This window comes from Haliaeetus albicilla, chromosome 6 (assembly GCF_947461875.1).
Source record: "Haliaeetus albicilla chromosome 6, bHalAlb1.1, whole genome shotgun sequence".
In the NCBI taxonomy this organism is placed as follows: Eukaryota; Metazoa; Chordata; class Aves; order Accipitriformes; family Accipitridae; genus Haliaeetus; species Haliaeetus albicilla.
The window spans coordinates 3,142,807-3,168,174 of record NC_091488.1 but is presented as its reverse complement, the minus strand read 5'-3'; the positions used below and the strand labels follow the sequence as shown (position 1 = coordinate 3,168,174).

Sequence of the window (25,368 nt, the reverse complement as noted above, 5' to 3'; positions counted from 1 at the left end):
CAGAAAAGCACAGCTGAATAGCACAAAGGAAGGACAGCTGTCTTGCCTATCCTCATTGCTGCACGCATCAGACTAAGGAACACGGAAAAGAAGGAGGAAAAAAAAATGCACCTTTCCTGAGAGCAATCAAGCAATCAGTTGTAAAATCTGTTAGGCAGTACGGTGCAGTCAAGGAGCGTGGTATGGCAAGCAAAATGCCTACAGCATGACCATAAAGATGGATTAGAGAACCGAGAAGAGAACAGCGCTTGCCTGCAGCAGGGAGCATATTCTCAGTAGTGACAAGATGAGGTTGCTTTCCCAGGGACCTTAAGGGACTAGGAAATTTGTGCAATACAGAACATCACTGCCTGGCTGGACAGAGGGCTGACGGGAAAGGATCCATGCTATACAGTAGGCAGGGTTAATTTGTTTTCTTACTCCACCAAACCTAAGTTCCAGCTGTTTACAGAGCCACCTTAATCTAATTTAAAAGTTTAATAAAACCTACTTTAAAGATTAGGAGCTTTTTTGTATTTTTTGGCATGCTGACATTAAGGAATAGACTGGGAACTCAAATTTTAAAGCTCCAGCTAATCTGGAGTCTCACCAAAAGCACATAAAAACATAGGCTTGTAGTGCACAGTGGTAGCGTAATTAAATCAAATATGCTGGTGGCTACATAAATTACTGACAATTAGCAAATAAACAGATTAAGGTGACTAATGCATTGAATTACATCTTTGCTCACTTGTGGCAAATGTATGTCAGATTTTTTGTTTGCATGTTAATAAATTGTCAAGTTTCCTCAACCTATGGCATAGTAAAAATAAAGGAGCATGAAATCTGATCTGAAAAAAATTCCTTCTTGAAGTATCAAACAAGTGCATCAAGAAGAGGTTTCTTCATTTTACAAGTTCACAAAACAGCTGAATAGCTAAATTTATATTTATTCTACTGCATAAAATTCAGGAATCTCTTTCTAGATATGCCTAAACTTCAGATTTATAACTATGCTTCAAAACCTGCTATCAGCATAGCTGCGTAATACTCAAGGTCATTCCCACTGAAGTTAATAAAACTGTTCTGTTTTGGTCTTTTACTGATACAGTAAATTTTGCCCAAGGTTTAGCACCAGTGTATCACTAGGACTTATGATCTACAGGTAAATGTTTAAACAAGCAATAAAAACCTCTAAACAGAAATATAAGAAATAAACTTTTCAAAGTCCGTATCTATAATCAGAAAAACAACATGCTACAGTTACTTTTGTTACTTCTGACTTAAGATCACAAAAATATTCTTGCGTAATCGCAGTGAAGATATTCCTTGCCACAAAACCTGTTAGTTAACTGAGAATCAAAGTTAGAAGAACACTACAACAAACGTTTTGATTTCACACTTCCATCTCTGGGTTGGATGTCCACGTGAACTTCATCACAGTACAGTCTGATATTTTGGCACATTTAACAGAAAGCTATCAGTCTATAGGTGTGATAGTGCAAATCACATGATCATATAAAATACATGACTCGGACAAGTGTCTTACAGTCACTATATATTCTAAGACACTTGAGAGTGATTTTTTTTTTCCCCTCTCAAATCAGTAGTATCTATTGCAGTCATAAAAGTCATCCCATGAGTCCTCAAACCTCTAAGAAAAAATTCTGAAGTGGGCATCCACTCTAAACACCCATTCAGTTCCTTTGCCAGAAGTGATCCAGATGTTGCTCAACTCTGTATTTGCAGGGCAGAAGCATATGCCACAGAACATGTATTTGGACTAAAAGAATTATGTAGAGCTGCTTCATTCACCTATCTGTCTACTTTTCACTAAAGACAGCTTCACGAGTCATCTAGATTAGAAAAGCCTAAAAGGCTTGCATATTATCCACTCTTTCGTATTTGGCATAACAGCTTCCAGTAACATCAGACATGATACAAGCCTTTAAACCTTACAAGCTGGCACTTAACCACAAAGTGATTGTTACTGGGTGGCTCCACGGCATTTACATTTATTTGAAGCACTTAATCACTATGTTTGAAATGGTCATCAAGACAGCTAGTGTTACCTTTCAGAAACAAACATATTTAAACCAAAGTACGCAGCATCACATACCCTAATTTATATTTTCCAAATCTGAAGCTTGACAAATATGAGACCAAACCCAGCAGTCAGTGTACAGTCAACGTGGAATTTTCTTGGCTCAAGGGCTATGACTGAACTTAACAGAAGCCTACAACGTTAGTCGCTGTTTAGTTAGACAAGCTGTTACTCACAAAGGGAAGTCTGTTGTATACTGCAAAGATATTTTTACATCAATTCTTTGTGTCAAGTATTTGCAGATAGAGAGACAATAAATACCCCACGAACAAAAATTTTTTAGAGCTTAATACATACAAGGCAGTAATCTCCAAATCTCACTAAACATGTAAGTAGGCTAGAAATAATTAATGTGGAAAAGATGACAGGACTTTGAAGCACTTCGGATTTACACTAGTTATTACAATGGAGAATGTTACTTACTGGACAACACCAGATTTCTGACCTGTTCTGTAACTTCCACTGAATACCAGGTTATGATTTTAAAGATATAGGAATAAAAAGAACAGATGGTTTAAATTTTCTTTCCATATTTTTGACAAAGGAAGAATACAGTGAAAGAACAGCTATTTCAAGAACTCATGTGTGCAATACAGTAAGGAATATTTTAAAAGCTTGCTCTTAGAAGTTATTGACCAATTCTAATTATCTGGGAGACAACAGTATGCTTTTACTAACTTAGAAGACTAACAAATTCTTATCTCCAAGATCCATATTAGAGTATTTACTTAATATGAGACAGAAGAAAATGAAACTTCATTTGACAAGAAACATGCATTATAAACAATTCAAGGCAGAAAACAGACTTCAGTTCAAGACAATTCAAGCTGAGTTGCAAGTAAAGCAACAAATACAGTGTTTTACACTTATTTTTCAATCCAATATTTTTAAACTTACCAACTCTGTACTAGCCCAACTGAAGGCCGGTTAAGTAAGTTATCAGGCAACAAATTGACTTCTCTCATTGTGTTAGCTAGTCGCACAGGAAGTTCTTTCCGCAGAAACATATAGGAAGTCTTCTCACATGCATTGTCACGACCTGTTAGAAGGAAGGAAAAAACACAGATGTCTGTTACAGCAGATCAAATTTTAGACTTCCCAGTGCTAGAAAATAAACAAAAAAAATCCACTCGTGGAAATAAAAACAGTTTAAAAATAATTTCTTTCAGTACCCACCTTCACTTCCTTCTCACTCCCAAGATACATATTATATACTTTTATCTTCCTAGAGCTTAACTCCTTTTTTCTGACATTCTTCCTAATTTCACATAATCTCATCCTCTCTCCTATAAATAAAAATCTCTTATCCTGTAAATAAAAATCATCGAATACCAAAGACTTGATATTAGCTCGAAATAAGACCCCAAAATACTAGCTTTTATCAGTATGACTTTTCTACTAAAGTGAGCTTTTAAAAAGTACATGCTGCACACGTAACAGAGGGTAAGGAGTGAAAACAAAGGGACAAAAAAGAATGGCAACAGCTGGCTGATGTTTCATGTCACAAGGTCTTCAAACCTACTAAGTACTTAAACATTTCAGCAGCACCTGGAAAGACCAGCCAAAGGTCATCATCCCTCCTAGGACTAGCCTTCAAGATGCTCACTAGCTACCTGGTAGGAAAGTGCAGTGCTCATCACCACAATGCCATTTGGAAAAGCTGCAGCTGAGATTATCTTGGACTTTCACTTTTAAAATAGAGTTTTATCCAGCACAGTATGGATAAAACATAAAACAGTCAGCAAGCAAATAAAAGGGATCCAGCAAAATAACAATGCTTTGCTGCGGACCTAGTTGGCAACAGTGATAATTCTCTGGAGCCACCCTATACGAACCAGAAGACTGATATGACCAATAGCATTAAGCTAAACTAGTTACTGGAGATACCTATAAAACTTTAACTACAAATATTTGAAAGTTTAAGATGTTAAGACTCTTGCGCAAGTAATTCAGATGGAAGATCAGACCTGACTTGACATACTTTTTGGTATTTACAGCATTTCACAAATGGGGGAACTCCCCACCATAACTAATTTCTAAAGAGTCCAGGTAAATTAAAATAATAAAAAAAAAATCCATGTTTTACTTGTAATGAACAGTCAGTATTCTGCTTTTGTCTAGAAAGACAGCAAATGTCTTTTGTGACGATAACCAGTACAACCGCCTGCAAAATTTGTGAGGGAAGGCATAATACAAGCGCTATAAATTATGTTCAAGCAAACCAGAAAGCGTTAAAAGCACTGCTAGGCACACAATCACTGAGATTTGCAGTTTGAAAGACTCAAGTACAAAGTAACCAGCACAATCAAGGTGATACTTTTTAAGACAGTCCCATTATAATCAGCTGAACAGCAGAGTTTTCACCTTCTTTGCATAGGTAACATGCATTGATGGATTAGTTCCCAAACTGTAACACAGGCTTGGGGAAATATGCAGGAAGGATTAGGGTTTCCCTTTTTTCTTGCTCATTTAGGTATCATCAACCAGTGGATCATTAAATTCTATTGGTGTCAGCAATTCTATTATTGTTCTTCCAACAAATATTTGGACCTGTTTTACTTACTTGCATTTTCACATCTTCAATTACAAATACACACATCCTGTCAAAATTAGACAGAGGAAACAAGACATAACATTATTGTTTTCTGTGAAGCACAGTAATGATTTCAGAGTTCAACCCTTCAATTAAGTTAGATACCAATTCACCTACAATAGAGGATAGACACTTGTTTGTTCACAAGTCATTGTGTATAGTAGTTCTTTAGGAAGACTGTGGCTGGACAGCAGGAAAGACTCTGACTAGCTCACCATACACCTTCTGGGCTGGAAAAACCCTCAGGAACCAAGGCGATGACTGCTTCTTCCCAAGAGTGACTGAGAGCAAGTTTAGATATTTTCTAGGCAATAATAAGCAAAAGGGATGAGTAACAGTGCAGACAATGAGGAAATGTTGACGCACAGCCTGCGGGAGCCTGGGAAAGGGCACGGGGGCCCTTCACGGACACAGTCCCTGGGTTTGTGCAAGACAGACAACAAAAGCTGCTAGACTGGAAGGCAGGACTGGCAGAAGAGACCCACCTCCTCTCGTCCCACGAGCAAGGGCACATCTCTAACCTGTCTCACCCCAGCAGTTCTAAACTGTCTCTTTTTAAGGAGTTGCCTTGCTCTAACGTACAGCTACGTTTTAGGTACGGAGCCCTTTCGGGTCCCTTTGCATGCTCAGTGCAGGAAAAGGAAAAGAAGTTCTGTTCCAAGCCTGCTAACTTGAAGGCTTGCTTCACCATAACTTCAGTATATCTTTTTGGTTTGGGGCACGCAGTCAGAGTATCAGCTGCTTAGCTGCATCCAATTTATCTGAGCCTCCACAGAGTTGCTTCAGCTTCTAGAATAAGGTCAGTTTTCTGCTTGCGAAACAGCGCACACACGGGAGGAAAGGATGGCTATTCACTAGAATGAGCAATGATTAGATGTCCTCCAGCTTTTGAAGCAAAAAGCATACTGTGTCCTAACAGTTGCTCCGTGGCTGCTCTTCGTCACAGCAATGCCCATGCAACTACATTCATCAAAATGAGGAACATCCTACTAATTACAAAAAATAAAACCTGAGTCTTTAAGTTAGGTATTTTCTGACTATAATTTATCATACACAAGTAAGTCTAAGTTCTAAAGATCTTTCCAGAAACAGCATTCTAGTAAGCTGTAACACCACCTTTGCAGGTTTAGCCTATAGTCAGGTATAGGTTTTTTTATAGGTTGGCTTTATTTGTTACTTTTTTTTCAAAATATACAGCATTCTTTCTTGATTTTGTTATCACTCCAGCTGGGTCAATATACATTCCCAGAATCAGGCTTTTGTCTTAAGCACCGTAGGCTAAAGCCAGTTTAAATCCATCAGTTTCAGTTCAAGAGAATTTGAAGTCTCTCCCATGGTTAAAGTGAAAGTGAAACTTGTGAATAATCTCTCCTTGATTTACACTGCAGCCCCCAAGCAGTTACTCAGTAATACATATGTATAAAACAACAACCTGCTTACCTTTGCATGAATTCAAATGGAAGAAAGAATGCAGTATGCCCTAGTGCAGACTACGCTGCACTAGGCATCAAGGATTGTATTTAGCTTAATTTCCAAAAACAGGGGGTGTTGTGTCAGAGAGTTGATTAATTATGGTGCACTGAAGCCCAACAGTAGCAGCAGACTTCAAGGCAGAATGTAATGACATGGAAGTATAACGCTAGCATGGCATTATAATATACTAGGAGTACAGTTTTTGTTATGAATTACTAATAGAAGGCCCACTGCTTTTATACTTGAAGCAATGCACTGCAAATACAGCTTTATGCCATCTTAAATTATATGAAATTAGCATTCATTTTTAACTCTGAGTAGTCATGAATTTTCACCTATAAGTCACTGAATCAACTGTAGGAATACTGCAGAAGAGTCTGGTAAGAAGATGTGAGGATCACTGGCATAAAGAAAAAGCTTCACATACATATTTTATTTGTAATTTTACTGTCTTGAGTAGTCCTACAGACATCAGTGCAACTACTGGTTAAATACTGTACCAGAGACAGGATATAAACAGGAAAAGCATTTAAGACTTAAGAATAAAGAAAAAGCTGCGGGTCCACCTCAGAACAGCCATCCTGCTGTCAATGGCCAGCAACAAACTCTGAGCTCCAAGGCGGGGAAGTGGGACCTCACTGTTCAACTAACAACAAAACAGAAACTACACTGCTAGGGACAGAGAAGTTCCTAATAAAATTATCCATACAGCATTCCCACCCTGATATTAAACCTACAGCAAGGCCTTTGCCTTCACTTCTACTCCACTACTCATTATTTAACTATTAGTGATTATTAAGGGTTCTTTTTTGTCTTGCCTTCTTTACTAGTGCTTTCCATCTACTTTTTTTGAAGTAAAATGAGTATGTTCAAATTAAAAACAGCTAACCCACCACCAAAGACTTTTTCAAAGTTTTAGATTCAACTTTCTCTGAACATTGGATGTGCTTCCATTAAAATATTACACCTTTTATAACTAAGGATTTCAGTGCAACTTTTATATTCCTGACGACTTTGAATAAAGGCTAGGTTAACATTTCATCCTAAATAGTGTTTCAATACAAATATATATTCATTTTCTTTAAGTGAAGACTGATCTGCTGAGGTAGCATAGCAGTTTCTTTCTACAGACTCAGTAATGATATACAATATACTTCTGCTTAGCTGTGAAATACTTTAATTTAGATTTCAAGCACTTCTAACAACTTTTTGTTGTGCTCATTTGTTACTTCAACTTGTGCTTTTAATACTTAAATACTCAAAGCATTTTAGAAGATTTTAAAGCATTTTGTTTGGGTTTTAAAACTATTTTAAAGCAGATTAAAAGTTTTGGAGTGAGATTTCAAGATACTGAAAATTGTCTGCAAGTCAGAAGTTAGGGAAGATTTTCATTTCAAGAAAAACAGCTAAAAAAATTATTTCCTTAAACTGGCAGCTGCATAGGTTTCCAATATCAGCACCTCATTTGTGGATCTGCCCACATGCTACACTATATCCATGAAAGAAACATCAACTCAAGCAAGAGTTTGCAGTTCCCAAAGCCATGTATGAAAGATTAGAAATACTAGAAAGGAGAGAATGCCCAAGAAACCACAGCACCTGGAAGCCTTGGACCCTCTACAGCTTACTAAAAAGTCTGAATCCTGTTTCTTGAATTGACTGTTTCTAGCTACGTATCTATTGGAAATGTTTCAGTAAGCTGTGTAACAGATTACCCTCCAATATCTTGCTACCTGTGAGAACACAGAGAAACAGTCCAAGTCTTCAGATCCTTTCAAAAGCCAACAGAAATTCATTGCACAGTTTAGCTAGTCCTGAACATGTTAATGGAAAAAATAAAAATAAAGGGAAAAACCCCCTACTTCTGGAGGTATGCAAATAATAACTGTTCTCATGTCAAACAGCTGAGTTGTTAAAGATTTTAAATACCATTTCTGAGGTACATAAGCTGTACCTAAGCGACACCTAAGATTCGGCATTAGGAAAAGAAAACCCTTTCAGAACAGTACATCAGAAATGCAATTATTTCAGTTTTCACAAGTTCTGCACTGATTTTTGTCACAAGAGTTCCACAGAAGAATTAAGCAGTATTCTGCTTTAACAACCTCGTGAAGAATGGACAGATATATTACCGATATTGCAAATTTGACCCTTTCATTAATATGCAAGTTATCTCTAGAATTGAATTATACTTCATTAAAACTCCTGTCAACTTGATAATCAATGTTTAATGCAGGCAGAACAGACAAAAAAAAGGACATTTTAGTGGACAGCATCCATTTTATTTCATACATACACACTTATATACACAGAAACACACAAAGGAAATAGATCTCTAAAAGCATGCTTTAAAAAAAACAAACAGAAAATGGAAATACTAGAAGACTCAAAGTGAAACACTTCTTATCCACAAAGCCAAGAAGAAAGCAAAGTAAGACATCATATGATATACGGGGTTCAGAATTTTATACACATCATCAACTTTTATTTCCCAGTATCTGTAATACAGCAATACTTGATTTCAATTGAACAATGATTCAGGTTTCTTGCTTTAAGTGGAAGAATTCTGAAATGGGTTTCCTTCAGTGAGGAGTACCACATTAAGGCAACATAAAGAACAAACCATACAGCATACTACCGCTTTGCTATAGATCTACTCTGCTGCAGGGAACAAAGCAGCCCTGTACACTCTGCATGGTAGAAAATAACCCTATGAAGTAATTCTGTCTTCTAAGGGACTAGATTTTAATTCAGGGTCAAGATGCTAGATTATCTTTAGATTTTTACTCTTCTTGATGAAAGTTATACTTCCAAGCTGATAAGAAACTCCCAGATCATACCTACAGTGCTTATAACTCAACCCAGAATTTGACCAAAGAGGATGAAGGAAAAGCACATGTAAGAGAACACACTCCACTCAACACTGGTAAATTACATCAGTTTCTGAGCATCTTCTAAAAGGGTAGATGGACCAAGCAGAAATCCAGATGACCACAACAGTAAAACAGGCGGTGACAAAGGAATGAATGAAACTGACTGGATTTACCTAAGAAGAAACAGATAAACAATACAGCAGCACTCTTCAAAGCCTTACAGTTCACTACAGAAGAGGCAGCAGTAACCTAGTTCATCAAGGACCAAACAAGCATTAGACTCAAACTGCAGAAGACTCAAGTCATCATTTGACAGAAACTTCCTGACGGTAAAACACTGTAAAAGACAGCAACCTGCTCTGTCTTTTTGCCATCTCTTGTACTTGTGAAGTTAGACACCTGCCCCAAATCACATCAAGCTAGTTGATTCAGTCTCTGAACTGGAGATTAGACCAAACACTGCCTAACATTCTTTGTAGCCCTAATTCTCTCATGACCCAAGAGGAAGAAAGTCATCACCACATATCTCAATCACCTGCAAAAAGAAAGCAGAGCAATTTCACACAGGGAGAGAAACAAGCAAAAAGGGAGAACTCTGAAAGAAGTCAGAGTTAGTAAAAATGCAGCACGGATTGCATAAATTAAGTTATACAATAGAAGTTACTTTGACAGAAAAATGGCAATAAAAAGCAAGATATTTGTGAAAGAAGTAATCTTCAAATTATTTCAAATGATTACTACTGCATGCATACCTAGCGCAAAAACTGAAAGAAATGTCAAGTGTCACCACAGCAGGTCTTTAAAAAGGTTTAAAAAAAAAGGCAGTTGTTTAATAAATGCTCTACCATCTTCAATCTTCTGAACAATCTTACCTGTCTGGGCTAGTCGGTCACCCTATACAATAGTCACATAGAAAAGGATATTCATGGCTTCCTCTCTGCCACCATCAAATCTTCAAAACTAGCACCAAAGAGAGATTGTGATGCCAATCTTGAGACTTCTGTTCAAGTACAAGTCAGTGTAACATACTGACAACAGATACACCCTTCAACATACACAAAATGAGAAGATACATTAGTCGAACACGGATCTAAGCAGTGATCTCCTGGACTTTACATCAAACTAAGGTCAGTGAAGAATGTTCTATGGACAACCACCTTCCCTATAACAGTCTTACACATGACAGAAACAAGCCAGGGTTTTTAACAACACAGTGGGAATGATACCTACACAAACATTGCTGCATTTGGAATGGTGACCATCCACGAGAGACAGTGTCTCTAAATGATAGTGGATTTGCTTATGCAGTGAAGTATGACACACCTAAGAACTGATTTGACTGTTCTTGCTCAAGTTTAAGTTGAGAAGATAGGTAAACTTATTTAAATAAGACAGTAAGACATTAAGACTTCATAAAAAGTTCACCCAGAAGGTGGCATTTAATATTAAAATAAATTTTCTTAGATGTGAAAAGGTTTTTTTTCCACCAAAAATAAATCATGCCATTTATTCAATTAGACAGGTATCAGCGGGGGGAAAAGGTAAGAAAACATAAATAAAACATGATCCAGAAGGTTCAAGGTAACACAGGTCACAAAAGCAGGCTTGAACACATTAGGTCTTCTAAATGTATACGCCATCAGATGGGAAAAGATTAAAAGTGGGATGTTTCAGGGTTACATATCAGTATTATCACTGGTGGACCTTGAATCCAAAGGAAATTCAGGAAGCAGAGACCTACCTCCAGACAGTTCTCTCTACTAATCTATTTTCCCCACTCTGGGATTCAACTCTTGTCTGAACATTTACTCCTCTTTTCCCTGTTTTTCTCTTTCACCTTTTACCCCATAGTGCTAAGAAATGGAAAACAAATGTAACATTGATAACAAGGCCCACTCAGGCTCTAGGGATCATATGCCCATAGCACATTGGGGAGGAAAAAAAAGTATTTTTCAATTGGAAGGAATGAACATTTATCACAGTGCTCCCTCTGAATCAGTATCTTTTCAGTTCCTTCCATTGCAGTGATGGAATTAGACCTCTGTTGCAAAGCTAGACCTAAAGAAAACTTTTGTTCTGCGTCCTGCCACAAGAGGCACAAACAATGTAGAAGCAATTCACATACATGCAGCAGACCCTGATTCAATTCTGGCAAATGCTACAAATTGCCAGTGCAATACTACGCTGTCCAAGATTCAGATTACAAAAGGATTAGTTCCATACAGAAGGCTGTACACAAACCTTGATTTTGCTGCAGAAGAGGGCAGAAACTCAGCAGGATACCATGAACTCCAGTTCCTCCAGAACATTATCAAATGCTCTCAGTTCAGCTGCCAGATTCCCACATTCATTAAATACCCATTTGAGAAGAGACTACAGTAGTAGTCCTTCACAGCTGATGATCAAAGTCACCTGCTTTGAAAACCTAATATGGCTGCCACATCCCTAGCAGGTACTGGACTGTCAGGGTCACATCAAAAAAGCATCAGTAGTTTCTGAGTATTAACACTTATCTGTCAGAGGAGACAGGAAAAGAAGAAACTAAGTGCTCTTATTAGTCTTTTCACCACACCCAGAGGTCTAGTTCTCTCCATTAACTACGTATCTAACACCAAGCTGAGACAGTAGATACCACACTACTTTAACACTCAAAAGCAGGTAAGTCCCACCTGTTGTATGTCTGAGAGGAGGGACTCCATTCAGAGTCCATAAAAACAAGATCAGAAGCCTTTTGCCTCCTCTCCCTGTGAAACTACTACTATTGCTTTTATCTAGGGCAAACTAATGGAAGGAAGACAGGAAGGCAGGAGTGATCATATCTACTGTCTTCTCTTGAGCTTCCAGAGTACTTTTTAGCTCCTGTACAGGCAAACAAAACAAACAAACAAAAAAGTGAAGCAGAGGGATGGAGAAATCTTCAAATGAATACACAAGAAGATCAAGGCATCAGAGTGGACTGAGCAAAGGCTAAAACTAATAACTTGCTGCTGAAGCTAGGAAAACAGAACTAAAGAAGGTTTGATGAATTCCACTGATTATACACCATTTCTGGAGCATGAGCTATACATTAAAAGGCAAAGAAACCATGCTTGCACAGCACCAATAAATGTGGCTACAAGACAAAACAAAAAAGCCCAGCACAAAATCAAAACAACCCCAACTCCAAAAGCATTCCTATTCCCCAATAGAAATAAAGACATTTTCAGCATACTCTCTAGGTATTTATCTCACCAACCACTAAAAATACCAATCCCACAAAACACATACAGGGTTGGTTTGTTTGGTAAAAGACAGGGCTTTGTAAAACCCAATGAAGATGACGAAGCAAAGGGAAAAAGAACACACACAACATAACTGGAGACACCGACTCTTGCTGACCCTCCCTCTCTACCACAGGCTGCCTTTGGGAAAGCTGCAGGTTGAAACTGGATTCCCTTTTCCAACCTACCACGTTGAGCTACAGGATAGCAACCACAGCCTGTACAGCTGTTCCAACACAGGTAGCCAGCAGATGGCCAAATTTAAGAATCCGGCCCAGACTAACCTTAGGTATTCAGCCTGGTTTTAGACATCTCAGACCTAAGCTTCAGCCCAAGCTCCATCACTGCTCTCTAAGGCTACTTCCACCAACACCTATAATTTTTTCATTAAAGTAGCCTGGTTCAAGGACATGCTTTCACTTGGCACATATGAGCAGCATTAAGAGATTGATTCTATGTCACTAAAGAAACTGGAGTAACTCTGAAGTTTCAAAAATGAAACTTGAAGAATTAAGGACAGGAAAATTATTATAGTTCAGTAAGATCTAAAAATAACATATCACTTTTATGAAGTCTGAACAATTAAGTTTTGTTAAACAGCTACTGCCAGAAAACCAGCTAAAGCCAGAGGAATTAAGTCTGCAAGTAAGCTTTCCCACATAGCTTGTTTCTGTTCTTCAGTCCAATTCCCACTACTAGTTGCACCTTTCCAGTCTAAAGGAAAGCACACTGATAGAGGTGCTTGAGTCTTGTCAGTCTAAATTATTTATGTTCACAGATGAAAGCTTAGTTAACACTGTATGAGCACTGATTTCCACTCTGTGCCATTTCATTAGTAGGTACAATCCAAACTAGCAAGCTCACATGCTAGTTGACTTTCCAGTTAAACTTTCCAACAATCATGTGACAGCATACAGATAAATGACCAGAGCTGAACTACAGAAACAGTTGAGCTTAATAAACCATTTCTGATTTATGCAATTCAACTAACAACAGACTGAAGCACTCTTTGACTGCCAGGCCAACTGCAGCACTTACTTTCTATTCCAAAGGAAAATTTCAGGATACCATTCACTAATGAGAATGCATTAGCCTACGTTCTGTTGTCTAAATGACCAGTCCAAACCCCATTTACAATCAAAGGTCTAGACTTTAATTTAAGTGTGAAATCAAGCAAATATAACTACTCTTCAATTTGTATACAGAAAAAATATACTTACCTCCACTTATTTCCAAAATCTCTGGAAGAGTCAGCTTGTTTATGTCTTATGTGTATTAGTTATTACAGCCGTATAGATGAATACCACCAATGCCAAGAGAAAGTCAGTTCACATTTTCATGTAAATGCAGGTTAAGGACAAACTGTCAGACAGCTGTCATTAGCACAACTGGACAGCTCACCATGGACAAAATCACTACATTTATTATTAAATTAGCTATACACTGATGTAATAATAAATAACATAGTAGTAATAATAATATAATAAATCACAATATATAACTTGTGAACTCAAGTAAGCCTGTTTCAGTAAACGGTCCTCCAAATGAAACCAACTGTGCTGGCAAAGCAGCTTAACTTACTACTGAACTGGAACAGATAAACAGAAGGAATTAACAGATGCACAACACACTGCGTATCTATCAAAGTCTTAGTCAAACTGCAACCATTAATTTTAACTCTTAAAGCCACAGCCTTCCCTTCATAGAAAAGACTCAAGGGAAGAGGTATGTCTCTCAAGAGGAATTGATTATCAGGCAACCACTTGTAAAAGCTGTAAACCAGTACCACATATTATACAGAGTAGCCCAGATTAAAATAAAAGCATGAATTTTTAAAATAAGCTTCCCTGACCTAAAACTAATGTTAAACTGCTTACCACTGAATTCTAATGAAGTAACTTTTTGAATATTTTAAAGCATTTGCCAAGAGAAAACACAGTAATCAAAAGGATCTATGAAGTCTAATGCAGCAGCGCTCCATTACCCACAGGCTGTATTGTTTTTTTAGACACATAGGCCCAAGGTTGTCTTTCCTTGGGGCAACTCGCAAGTAGGCTGAAAGTCAGATGAATCATTTTAGCAGCTAAGCTTCATCTTGCCCATATCACAGGCACTCCCCACAGCACATGGCAGGCAAAGAGCCAAAGTGTTCTTAGGAGAAACCATGGCCCAGGTCAGATTCCTGATCCTAGAGCGATCCATGCAACCCAAAGGCTCCCTCCCTAACCAAGGGAAAGAGCCTCTAAAAAACAAAAGTGGCTCTTCAAACTACACCAGCTCCTCTTCCACTAACACTCCTGAGACCCAAGCAGGGAAGAGTCTGAGAACAGAAAGAGGTGGCATACTGTGCAGCACATCAGCCCTGGCCTACACTGCGAAAGGGCTCTACTGCTTTCAGAAAGGAGATCCTCGACAAAACAAATTTAGTGTTTTGCTCTGGTGAGACTCAAAATCTTAAAACAAATTTAAAACTTTTTTTTTAAATGTAGATGAGGCTTGAAACACCAAGCCAAAGAAACTTTATTCCCTATTTGTTGCTCTCTGATCAGATTCTGTTACAATAAACTAACCAGAAAAGACTGAATTTTGCTCCTTTGAGCTTATAATCACCTTTTCTGCCCATAAAAGGTGAAGATCTATTTCACACTGAAGATTACAATTAGATTTTTTAAATTTTTAACACTCTCCCTAAGCTCTCACAGCTTTGACAACTTCCTCCCTAACCTTTGTGGAAGACTTCCATAATTCCCCCTAACTGTTCCAGAATACAAATCTCTGCTTTATCCTTTAGTCCCTGTCAACATGCCAAATTCCAAATCTCCAGCATAAATAAAATTAACATTTATGAACAAAGACTCACACAGTTAATACCAATTACATAAAAATACTGCAAATACCATATGGTCCAGTTCCCCTTCAGTCTCAGTGAGGTGAAATGTATTAGACTGTTAAACATCTTGCTAGAAAATGCTTCTGATGATTAACAAACCACATTGCAAAAAAGAAGATTAGAGGACTCCTCTATGCCACTGTTAGTCACCAGGGTTCAAATGTATTTACCCAGTCTATAAAATCTTTAAGAAAAGCAATAAAGAAGGATGTAGCAGTTAAAATGTAATTTTTATTTTTTTTTTAGCAAAAAGCAGTTTTGTAACTTTTTAACTTTGCCTCTTTCTCTGTTTACACAGTCTTAAACCCAATTCTGAAAAAATCGATGAAAATTTGCACAAGTGTATTATTTTAAGGAATTAAGTTGGTTAAAGTATTTATAATACTGTGTTACTTATTTTACACTGACTACAAACTAATGTGCCAGGTTTTTTATGTATATACATACAGAGCAAAAGTAGCCTCTTCCCAGGCAAAGAAAATAATTTAACTAACAAGACAAAGAAACATGTATGATAGAATGTCACATTTACATAGAAAGATTCAGAGCAAAAAAGGGTCAATAATAGTCTCTTACTTGCTTACACACAAAGCATCAGAAAAAGAATTGTGTATTTCACAGTCGCAGTTCAGTGCTCTAATCCATCCTTTCGACCTACTATCCCAAGAAGAAAAATTACATTTAAATGACTCCAAGAACACACACAAAATCATAAACATATTTTAAAAGGGCTAAGTAACAGCCTGTAAAATAGCTTTAGCAATTTTGGGGAAAAGGTGGCTTTTAAAAACTACTAATATATAGTAAAGATAACTGGCATCTAGAAGAGCTGCTTTAGTGTAGTCACTATGGAATTAGATAAAACAATTCCTGAATCTACACCTAATTCTATTACAGATTATATTGGTTTGGGCCATGGGGAACTAGATAAATACTACTCACTCTCCACAGAACAGTACTGTGAAGATCAATGACTGCTAGTGAAACATAAGAGTATATACGAAGTGTTATTCATAAATGTGTACTGAGTCTGGCTGGGATGGAGTCAGCTTTCCCCACAGCAACCCACAAGGTGCTGTGCTTTGGATTTGTGACCAAGTGTTGATGACACACCAGTGTTTTGGCTATTGCTGAACAGTACTTGCACAGGATGAAGGCTTTCTCTCTTTCTCCTGCATCCAGCCCCTAACCCAGCAAGTGGGTTTGGGGGTGGGTAAGAGGCTGGAAAGGGACAGAGCCGTCACAGCTGACCTAAGCTGGACAACGGGATGTTCCATATTACATGATGTCATGCCCAGCAATGAAAAACTGGGTGGCTCTGTCTCCCAAGACAGCCATTACACCAAGACCAGCTGGGCATCAGTCTGCTCGCGGGAGGTGGCAAGTGACTGCCCTTTGCATGACTTGTTTCTCTTCTGCTTTCTTTCCTTATTAAACTGTCTTTATCTCGACCCACAAGTTTTCTCACTTTTACCCTTCCTATTCTCTCCCCCAAGCCAATAGCAAGCACCTGCAGGGGTGCTCAGCTCCTGGATGGCGTCATCCCACCAGAATGCTGCACATCTATGTTAGCAATCTCATCTGAATGTTATTCCATAGTTTTTTTGTGGGGTTTTTTTTTTAATTAAGAGTTTCACGTGGTACTGTGCTGAAACTTCATAAAAAGCCAGATATTGCATCTGCTGCTGCTGCCTTAGCAAACATCAAATTAACTGGGAAATCAGACTGCCTCAACATAATTTATTGTCTCTTTACCACCTTATTATCTCTTGGTGCTTATCTATGTATTACTTCAGCATTAGCTCTATCATTTTTTTCAGCTACTTCAGTCCACCTGACTTATTCTAATGTCCTCTTCCTTTTCTTTGAAAGACAAGTACAAGTTGTGTGTTTTCCCATTTCCACAACCCTGGGGCCATCACCATCGGTTATTTCCATGAAGCCTGTAAGCAACAGCTGTGCTGCACAAGGCCGCTCACATTTGCAGAAGAAAGCATCCAGCTACTCACAAAACACAGCATTGGCTTACTTCTACTGGCACCCACTAAGCCAAGAGGATCGAGACTTATTTCAGCTTATCTAAAATTTGTATCAGGATAAGGGGGGAGAGTTGTGATTTCCTTTCAGTTTCTGGATATAATATATCTTTTTCTAAAGATCAAAGCAAAGATGAATTCAGCAGTCTTTATCATTAAGTACTTACTTTAGTCAAGTAAACGCTACACTTCATTCTCCCCAATTACTATAAATTATCTCAGCATCTTTTTCCCTCTGTTTTTCTATCCCATGACTTTTCACCTCAGCTGTTATTTGTACTGTAACCCGAGATACATGTCCTTGCTTCCAGTTTTCATATGATTGTTTTTTAATGAACAGTATTTCTGGAATTCCTAACACTGCTCTGCTGCTCTCATATCTTTTACCTGCATCAGAATTTCTCTTTCTGAAATTGACAGATCATCTTATATTCCTTATGTCTTAGGAGAGACCCTTTCTACTGATTTCCTTAGCTTATAAAAGTTATGCTACTTTAAAATTACTAGCTGTCATTTCTCCCATTCCCAACGGGAAGGAATGCTATCAATTCATGATCATTTTCATCGAAACTTAATTAAGATCTGGATCTTCAAGCACCTCCTTATTAGTCCAAATCTAGTCTAAAGCAGGCACTTCAAAAATTTCTACCCATTTCTGGAAGAAAAAGGTGTCCCAAACATTCTTAGATCTTCAAGAACTACAGATGCTATCTTTTTGTCCTTCCAGAAAGTAGTTTTGCCAAGCCCTCAACTTTTGTCACGCTGTATTCTTTATCATTTCTGTTACTTGTTAAAAAGAAAAAGAAAAAACAAACAAAAAACTAGGACTGTTTACTGCTTCATGCAAATTAGGCGTTCTTGTCCTCTTTCTTTCACCAGAAGACATTCAACTATCTGCTTCAACACCATATCGGCTTCAGCAAAAAAGTGCGCAAGTATGCACACATGTACGTAGGCAGCGTAACATCACCTCCCTTTCCGAGCACCTTCGGCAGAGGACTGCAGCAGCTACTTTAGTCAGTCCAAAGACAAACAGAACACAGACCAAGAAATTTTCTGCTGTGTAGGGAAACAAAACACAATCAATTCCATCAGTTGGAGGATGGTCACTTGCAGACTAGTAGCCCATACTTAAAGGCAAGAAGTGGCCAGTCAAATCACCTACTGAAGGCAGAATTTCCAATGCTTACCTTTGCGAGAGCCAAAAAAAAAAAATCCACTGCCTTGGTGATCCAGTTTGGAATTTGTACTATAGCTATACTAAAATACTGAATTCAGAAGCTAACATTTTTCTTGAGAACTTTGCAGAACTGCACTAATGAAGATTTAACTAGCAGTATAAAATTTGAAAACAAACTTTTTCTGGGGGGGGGGAAAAAGGTGACTATCAAACAAGCACACTTAATCCCTGAAACAGCCTCCAGAAGTGACTGATACAGATAATTTTGTAAATGAAATGCACCATGATCTAATATTACATAGTACTCCCACCTGCACAAATACCTCTATCATATCACAGTTCAATAGTGACTGCTGAACAAAGTTATCTAACTGCAATGACTCTCCCAGGCCTTCACAACAATCAATATTAGGCCCTACAAAAACATTCGATATTATATATAGTATTGAAATATCACTGTCTGCCAGAGACTGGCAGAGCTGTAAATAGTAACAGGTTATAAATAACATTTGCATCAAACAAAGGTTTCCAGCTACTTGCTGTGCTACAGCCCATTCAAAGAAAACCCTTTTTCATATTATATGCAAACTTAATCCATGCTCATATCTAGAGAATGAAGGACTGAATACAGAAAAACAATAACCCCAAAATAATTCAAGAACAAAAGCAGACAGACAATCCAGCTTGCACACCCAGCTTTCACTGTGACAAAAGGATAGCCTTTCAAGGTAAAAGCAAAACAGCAGTAAAATTATTCTATTCCAACGTTAGGCAAAACTCCTATCAGGATTCTATTTAAAGCTCTAACAGACATATTTGAAGAATAATATTGAAAAATCCTTGAAAAGCCAAAAAAATAATTCCATGGTGTTTTCATAAGGCTTGAAATAACTCATTTAATGAATGTATTTAGCTTTACAAAATCAAGACAAAATACTCCATCACAATGTACAAATACCTCATAGTGAAAAAATTCCAGGCATCAAAGTATCCCAACCTACCAACAAAAGCTGTAACAAAATTGCTGGCTGGAAGTTGAAACCAGTCAGATGAAAATAAAAGACAGTAATGCCTGACTAGCACTCATCTTTCTGATCCGATTCAGTGGTTAGCACACCAATGGTTAACATTCATGATAAGAGGAAATTTTTTTTGAAGATGCATTTAAATCAAGTGTGAAGTTTTAAGGTCAATGCACAGACAGTAGAAAAAACATAGCTGCAGGCAATAAATGGCAGGTAATTATTTAACATTATCTTTTAGCCCTAAACTTTGCCAGTGTCTTAGATGCACAGTCTCCCCACTAACACTGCGTAAAAAAAACCCAAAAAACAAAAACCACAAAACTTCTAATACCTTTGTGTGTAAAAAAAAATCTTCCAATAGTCATCTTCCATCAGAACATTAATAATTATGTTTGGAGACATAAGGCTGCTTTTGATCTCTACTTTCCCACCCCCACATCTTGTTGTTCAAATTGTATCTGCTAGCTACCTTTTCAATGGCACATTTTCAGTTCCAGAGCTGATGCATGCCTGCTGCCAACAAGACAACAGGCAGAGGAAACGCTCTTGCAGAAACCTGATCTAATACTGCAGGTGCAACTCACAGCAATCACCAGCAATGCCAATACCTGGTTTACTCTTTATATCAGTTTTGGAAGAGGCCTACAAGCTCCCTCAAGACAGGTAAGTTTGATAAGTACCCCACAAACTAAATTTCATACCAAAAATTATATTTGAAATGGGGAGTATCCATTGCTCATCTTTTCCTCCAGATATGCCCCAGGACACACCGGTTCCCAAACTGCATACACTCACTGTGATTATCTGCTGCATGCTCAGCTGTTCACAGTACAGTAAAATTACTAAATTACAACCTTTGCAATATTTTTCAATGCCAGTAGCTGTAGCAGTTGCCACAAATATTTTGATTACAACCTACAAAATCAGGATCTCCTAAGCTACATTCCACAACAAGAACTCACTATAATTCACTTTCTTCTATCTTAAGTATATACATGACTTTTTTGTCCAAACCCATTAGTAACTATGTGGTACATGAACACTAACACATGACAAATAAGGAAGGGTAAGTGCCATTTTGTTAAATTTTACCTATATGTTCAAAGAGCTAACAAAAAAGCAAAGTTTAACCCCACAGGCACAAAATTCATCCTAAACATGTGGTATGAGACTTAAGCCAGAAAGGGCTAGAATACAGCTAAGTACAACTGGCCAAGATACCTTTAGTAGTAAACAAGCTCCAGAAGCACACAGCACGTGCTTTTCACAAAACAAACCTCAGACTCACAAAAGTCTCAGGCATTGCATCAGCTGAGCAGTAGCAATGAGTATTACACAAATATAGTATACTGGCATACATTCACAATTTAGCACTTGCACAACTTCAAATGACTCTTTCATGCATGACCAAAGGATTAGACAATTTATATTTCACCTGTGTCTTCATTTGTGCTTAATTATTTCATCTGTAACCTTTTCAGTACAACCATTTGTTTCATGAAACATTCATTAATATCTTTACTGTCAACTGAGGTACCCCAACATGACCCAAACCAAGCAGTTGCATGGAGCTTGCTAGCTCGGGCACAGATCAGCATTAGTACAGCTGTAAGACTTTAGGCTCACACCTAGCCCTTATCAAGCCAGGTTGTACTGCAGGCAGAACAAGCTCAAGTCTCTTTGTGTGTTTTTTTAAATGCCAGGACACTCCTAGACACAGAAACTCTACTTTCCTCATATAGACCTACCTGCCTGATGGGTTATTTACTTCCCCCAGACATACATGACCGATTGATTACTCATGTATGTAGGTGCTGATGCAGATTATTGGTATTTTGGATTAACCTGTCATCCTCTAAGGCCTACCTTACACTCTGAAGCAAATCCAAATTGAGATGCTATATCAACATGGATCTCCAGTATGGGCATTTTTTTTTTTTCTCAAACAGTCTAGCCCCCAAAACATAAAGACTCATGTACCCGAATGTTAAACTACATCTCTACTTACAAGTTCATCTCAGAAAAGATATTTTAGTAATTACATCAAACTAGGTCATTTAGGAATGCCCACACTTGGAAATCTACCAAAATAACTTCCAGGGTAACTAGTCTGGAAGTACACAGCTGAATCCAGTTGGTTGGTTTTGTTTTTTTCCAGACCAGAATAATTATGGATGCCTGGATAAACCTGGAGTGACATGCTAACATTAAACAAGGTCAAAACTTGTTTATATTAAAACACACTTACAGAAGGTCATTCTTTTGCAAGGGAATAAGATTGCACAAGAATCTTGGGAAATGCACTTTGCAGGAAAGAAACTGAAAGAACAGTATTCAAGAAGAGTATGCAAACAGAAAATGAACACACATAAAGAAAAAAGCAGCACAGACAATCTGAGCACTCATGCTTTGTGACATGGAGGTCCCAAGCCCATGACACAGTAACCTCTTGCATAGTTGTGGCAGCTACAAAGATAGCTGCAAGCTCAACAGCAAGTAAATCACATATGGCAGAACATGGTATGTAGACACACACAGGACTCAGCTATAAAAACCAACTGAGAATCACTGCTTTAAGTATTGCTTTCTGTTTTGTTTCACAGGTTTTTAGTACTAGTGAGTTAGCTTAAACAGCCAAACTGTCTTTTAGAGTGGTTTAATTAACTGATTTAAGCTACCTGAGAAGGTTTTAAAATAAACATCATTGATTTCTATCATTGGAAAGGAACAGGGACTCCACAGCCCTACTAGGCACACAACAGTATTCCATACAACCCACACTTACACTTATAAAAGCCTAAGCTATATGTCAACATACATTGCCACCAACTGTGTTTGAAGGGACTCTTCAGCCCACAAGAAATGTTAAGTTTCTCTCCCCCTGCTCACCAGGATTTTGCAGAGACAAATTTAGAAGGCAGTTTAGCCTAAAACAATGCAACCAATAAAAAAAAAAAAAGACATAAAGACCATATTGTAGTTTCAATATTGTCAGAAATTAAGTCAAAAATCCTTCTCCAAATAAATTTGAATTACAGTAAGTGCAAATTCTTTTTTTTTTTTTTTAATACAAGAAACACACATACATCAGACCACAAAATCACAGACTGCCATGAGAGGGTTATTCACACATTTCTTTTGGGCTTATTCAGTGTTTGTTGAAAATTTAGCCATGTTCTTGTAACACAAGCACTACATTTACATAGCTCAACACAAACACCATTCCTTTTAAAGTGAGACATTAGGTAGCCTCTATGAGCTGACCACAGAACAGAGTGTCTTCTTCCCCTCAAACATTCAGGCTGGGTAAACACAACTGAACTGCACCTCGAGTATCATGCTACTTACGCTTGGCATATTTTCTCTCTTGAATACTCGTGTCCTGTGCCACCAGCAAATTCTTTTTTGGGTAATTCAGGTATAAGTAACACAGCTCCCTGATACAGTGCATATTGTCCAGGCCTTCCATGCCTCGAGTGGTAAAACTCTTGCACCAACATCTTATGTTTTGTTGCCAATTTCTCCTCTAGGCCTCTGAAGTCTCCAACAGAACTTGAAACTACCCAAAGCCATCAACACCTAGGATCACACAAGTTAAGTACATTGTTTTTAATCTATTTGATTAAACTGCTGTAATCTTCTTACTCGAGGTTTCTTAAGTAAATACAGGCACTAAAGAGAAAGTAAATGGAGATGTTAAGTGGCCCATAAGGCTTATTAACATCAAGCTGATAGTTTTAGCAAGGCTGATGCGACATAAGACTACTAATCTTAGAAACTCCTGGTGACCTTAGAAGCCTAAACTGTAGGCATTTTTTTCTTCAAAGGTTTTAAATGTCAATGACTATATAGTTTCCTATCAGTCTTAAGACATGAATACACTTAAAATACATAGCCTACACACACACAAGATTCCACAGACACATCCAGCGACAACAGACTGGAGTACATCCAAAGAACAGAGCTGGCCACGCTGTAACATACCGTTCTTACTCTGTTCATTTCCACTAACATAAACCAGTCTTAAAATCATAAAGACTACTTTTTCCTGGAGTATCATGAGGCGCTTTTCAAACCATAAAGTAATACAGATACTACAATGTTAAAAAAAAGTAGCATTATTAAAAGGCTGCCACACAAGAGATGTCCAAAAGCAAGTAGTAATGCAGGGGCAACTTAGAACGGTAGAAATCCTTACCAAAAAGCAAAGTTTTGCTGGAACACCGAAGTCATTAAAGCAAAAACTGAAATCTTTACACTTCTCTAGCCACAACTGAAAAGCCTCACGAACGTTAATACTTCCCCAGCAACAATTTACAAACCCAGCTTTCAAACAGACAATGGTGAAATGATTTGTTTAGTGCCAGGGCTAAAATAAAGATATTCTAAGTTTTAGGCCATTGCTCTTGCCAGTACAGAAAGACATGGCATAAGGAGCACAAACGCCAGAGCAGGGGAGGCACAGCAGCAAAGGAAGGGGTGGGGAAGCAAAAACAAACGCACAAGAGTAGACCAGAGAAGGAAAGCATGGGTTCTAGTCAGGCTCTCCTTTTAGCGTGACACAGGACAAGGTGTGATTTTTTTTTAAAATGGCAGAAGACCCTGTCTCACTGAGATGTGGTAGCAAGCCCAGCCCTGGCTCTTCATACTCACAGCATTCTTTCACTAACACCATTGCCAAAAACGTGCAATTGTTTCCACTTTTAATAACTTTCTGGCTTAACACCACTGGCTCACTTTTGCCTCCCCTTACCTTTAGCATAAAAGTGGAATGAAGGAACACTATAAAGCTTTATGGTGTTACACACGGTCTTTGTATTTACTCTACCAGGAGCATTCATAGGACAATAAAATCTAAACAACTCTTGTGTCAGAGAGCAAGAGCCAAATAACCTCTGACACAGATATGAGAAGTTTATTGTTATCTAGATCGAGACGTCAGTTTTCTAACAGCAACACGAGTCATTCCTGGGTTTCAGTCCAGCACTGCCGAAAAGAAAAATGCTATTTATCCATCAGCAACGCTTCCTAAAGCGCATGAATCGTCCCCGAACAGGTGCCCTGCGCAAGTCCTGTCAGAGTTTACACCTCAGGCTTACTTAAACCAGTCTCTGCACGGCACACTAAAACGTTCGCATTCAAGACCAGCGACTTACTCTCCCCTTCGGTCGCTAAGCTCGCAAACCTTCAGGTCAGAAACCCTTATTTTTTTAGAACCCTCCTTCCCCACGCCCGGGAACAACTCAAGGACAGAGGGGCAAGCCTGCCTCTCCAGCCTCCTGGCACCTCACCTCAGGACGCCGAGGCGGAGCAGCGGCGGCGTTTACGGCCGGCTGTCACCACAGGAGCCCGCCTCCCACGCACGACGGTCCCCACGGGGCCCTCCCGGACCCCCCACCCCCCCACCCCACACACCCCGTGACTGCGCACCCCGCGCTCCCCAGGCCCCGCCGCCCAGGTGCCGGGTGAGGAGACGCGGCCTAGGCGCCGGCCTCCGCCGCCGCTCACCCCCCTCCCCGGTGGGCCCTCGCCGCTCCTGCGCCGGGCGAGAGCCGCCGTGACATTCCACCACCGCCGCCCCCCTGCCCCGCCACTCACCGAAGTCGAGGAACTGCTTGATGGAGAGGGGCGAGGGGGAGAAGCGGGAGTAGTACTCGATCTGCTTGGGGATGGGGCTCTTCAGCAGCGCCCCGCACAGCCGCATGGCGCGGCGCGGCCCGCCCGGCTCCCCCCCTTCTTCTTCTTCTTCTCCTCCGCCGCTCCTCTCCTCTCTCCCTCCCCGGCAGCGGCACTAGGGCGCTGGGGCGGCGGCGGCGCAGCCACCCGCGCTCATGCCAGGGGAGCGGAGAGCCCCGCCGGCGCCCGTCGCCCTCTGCAGCCCAGCCCAGCCCAGCCCGGCCCGGCGCGGCGCGGCGCGGCCTGGCCCGGCCCGGCGGGAGGGGCGAGCGGAGGGAG

The 25,368-nt window shown here is 39.2% G+C and overlaps 1 protein-coding gene across 1 annotated transcript in view; it reads right to left on the bottom strand.

Moving 5' to 3' along the window:
• The window catches only part of PDK3 (pyruvate dehydrogenase kinase 3), a 58,923-nt gene extending 33,562 nt beyond the window's left edge, over positions 1–25,361 (bottom strand). The window contains exons 1-2 of the mRNA XM_069784864.1: positions 25,012–25,361; positions 2,981–3,122 (exon numbers count right to left, since the gene is read on the bottom strand). Coding sequence (XP_069640965.1) covers positions 2,981–3,122; positions 25,012–25,117 — 248 coding nt within the window. The 5' untranslated portion in view covers positions 25,118–25,361. The remainder of the gene's footprint in view (positions 1–2,980; positions 3,123–25,011) is intronic.
• Between the last annotated feature and the right edge of the window lie 7 nt (positions 25,362–25,368).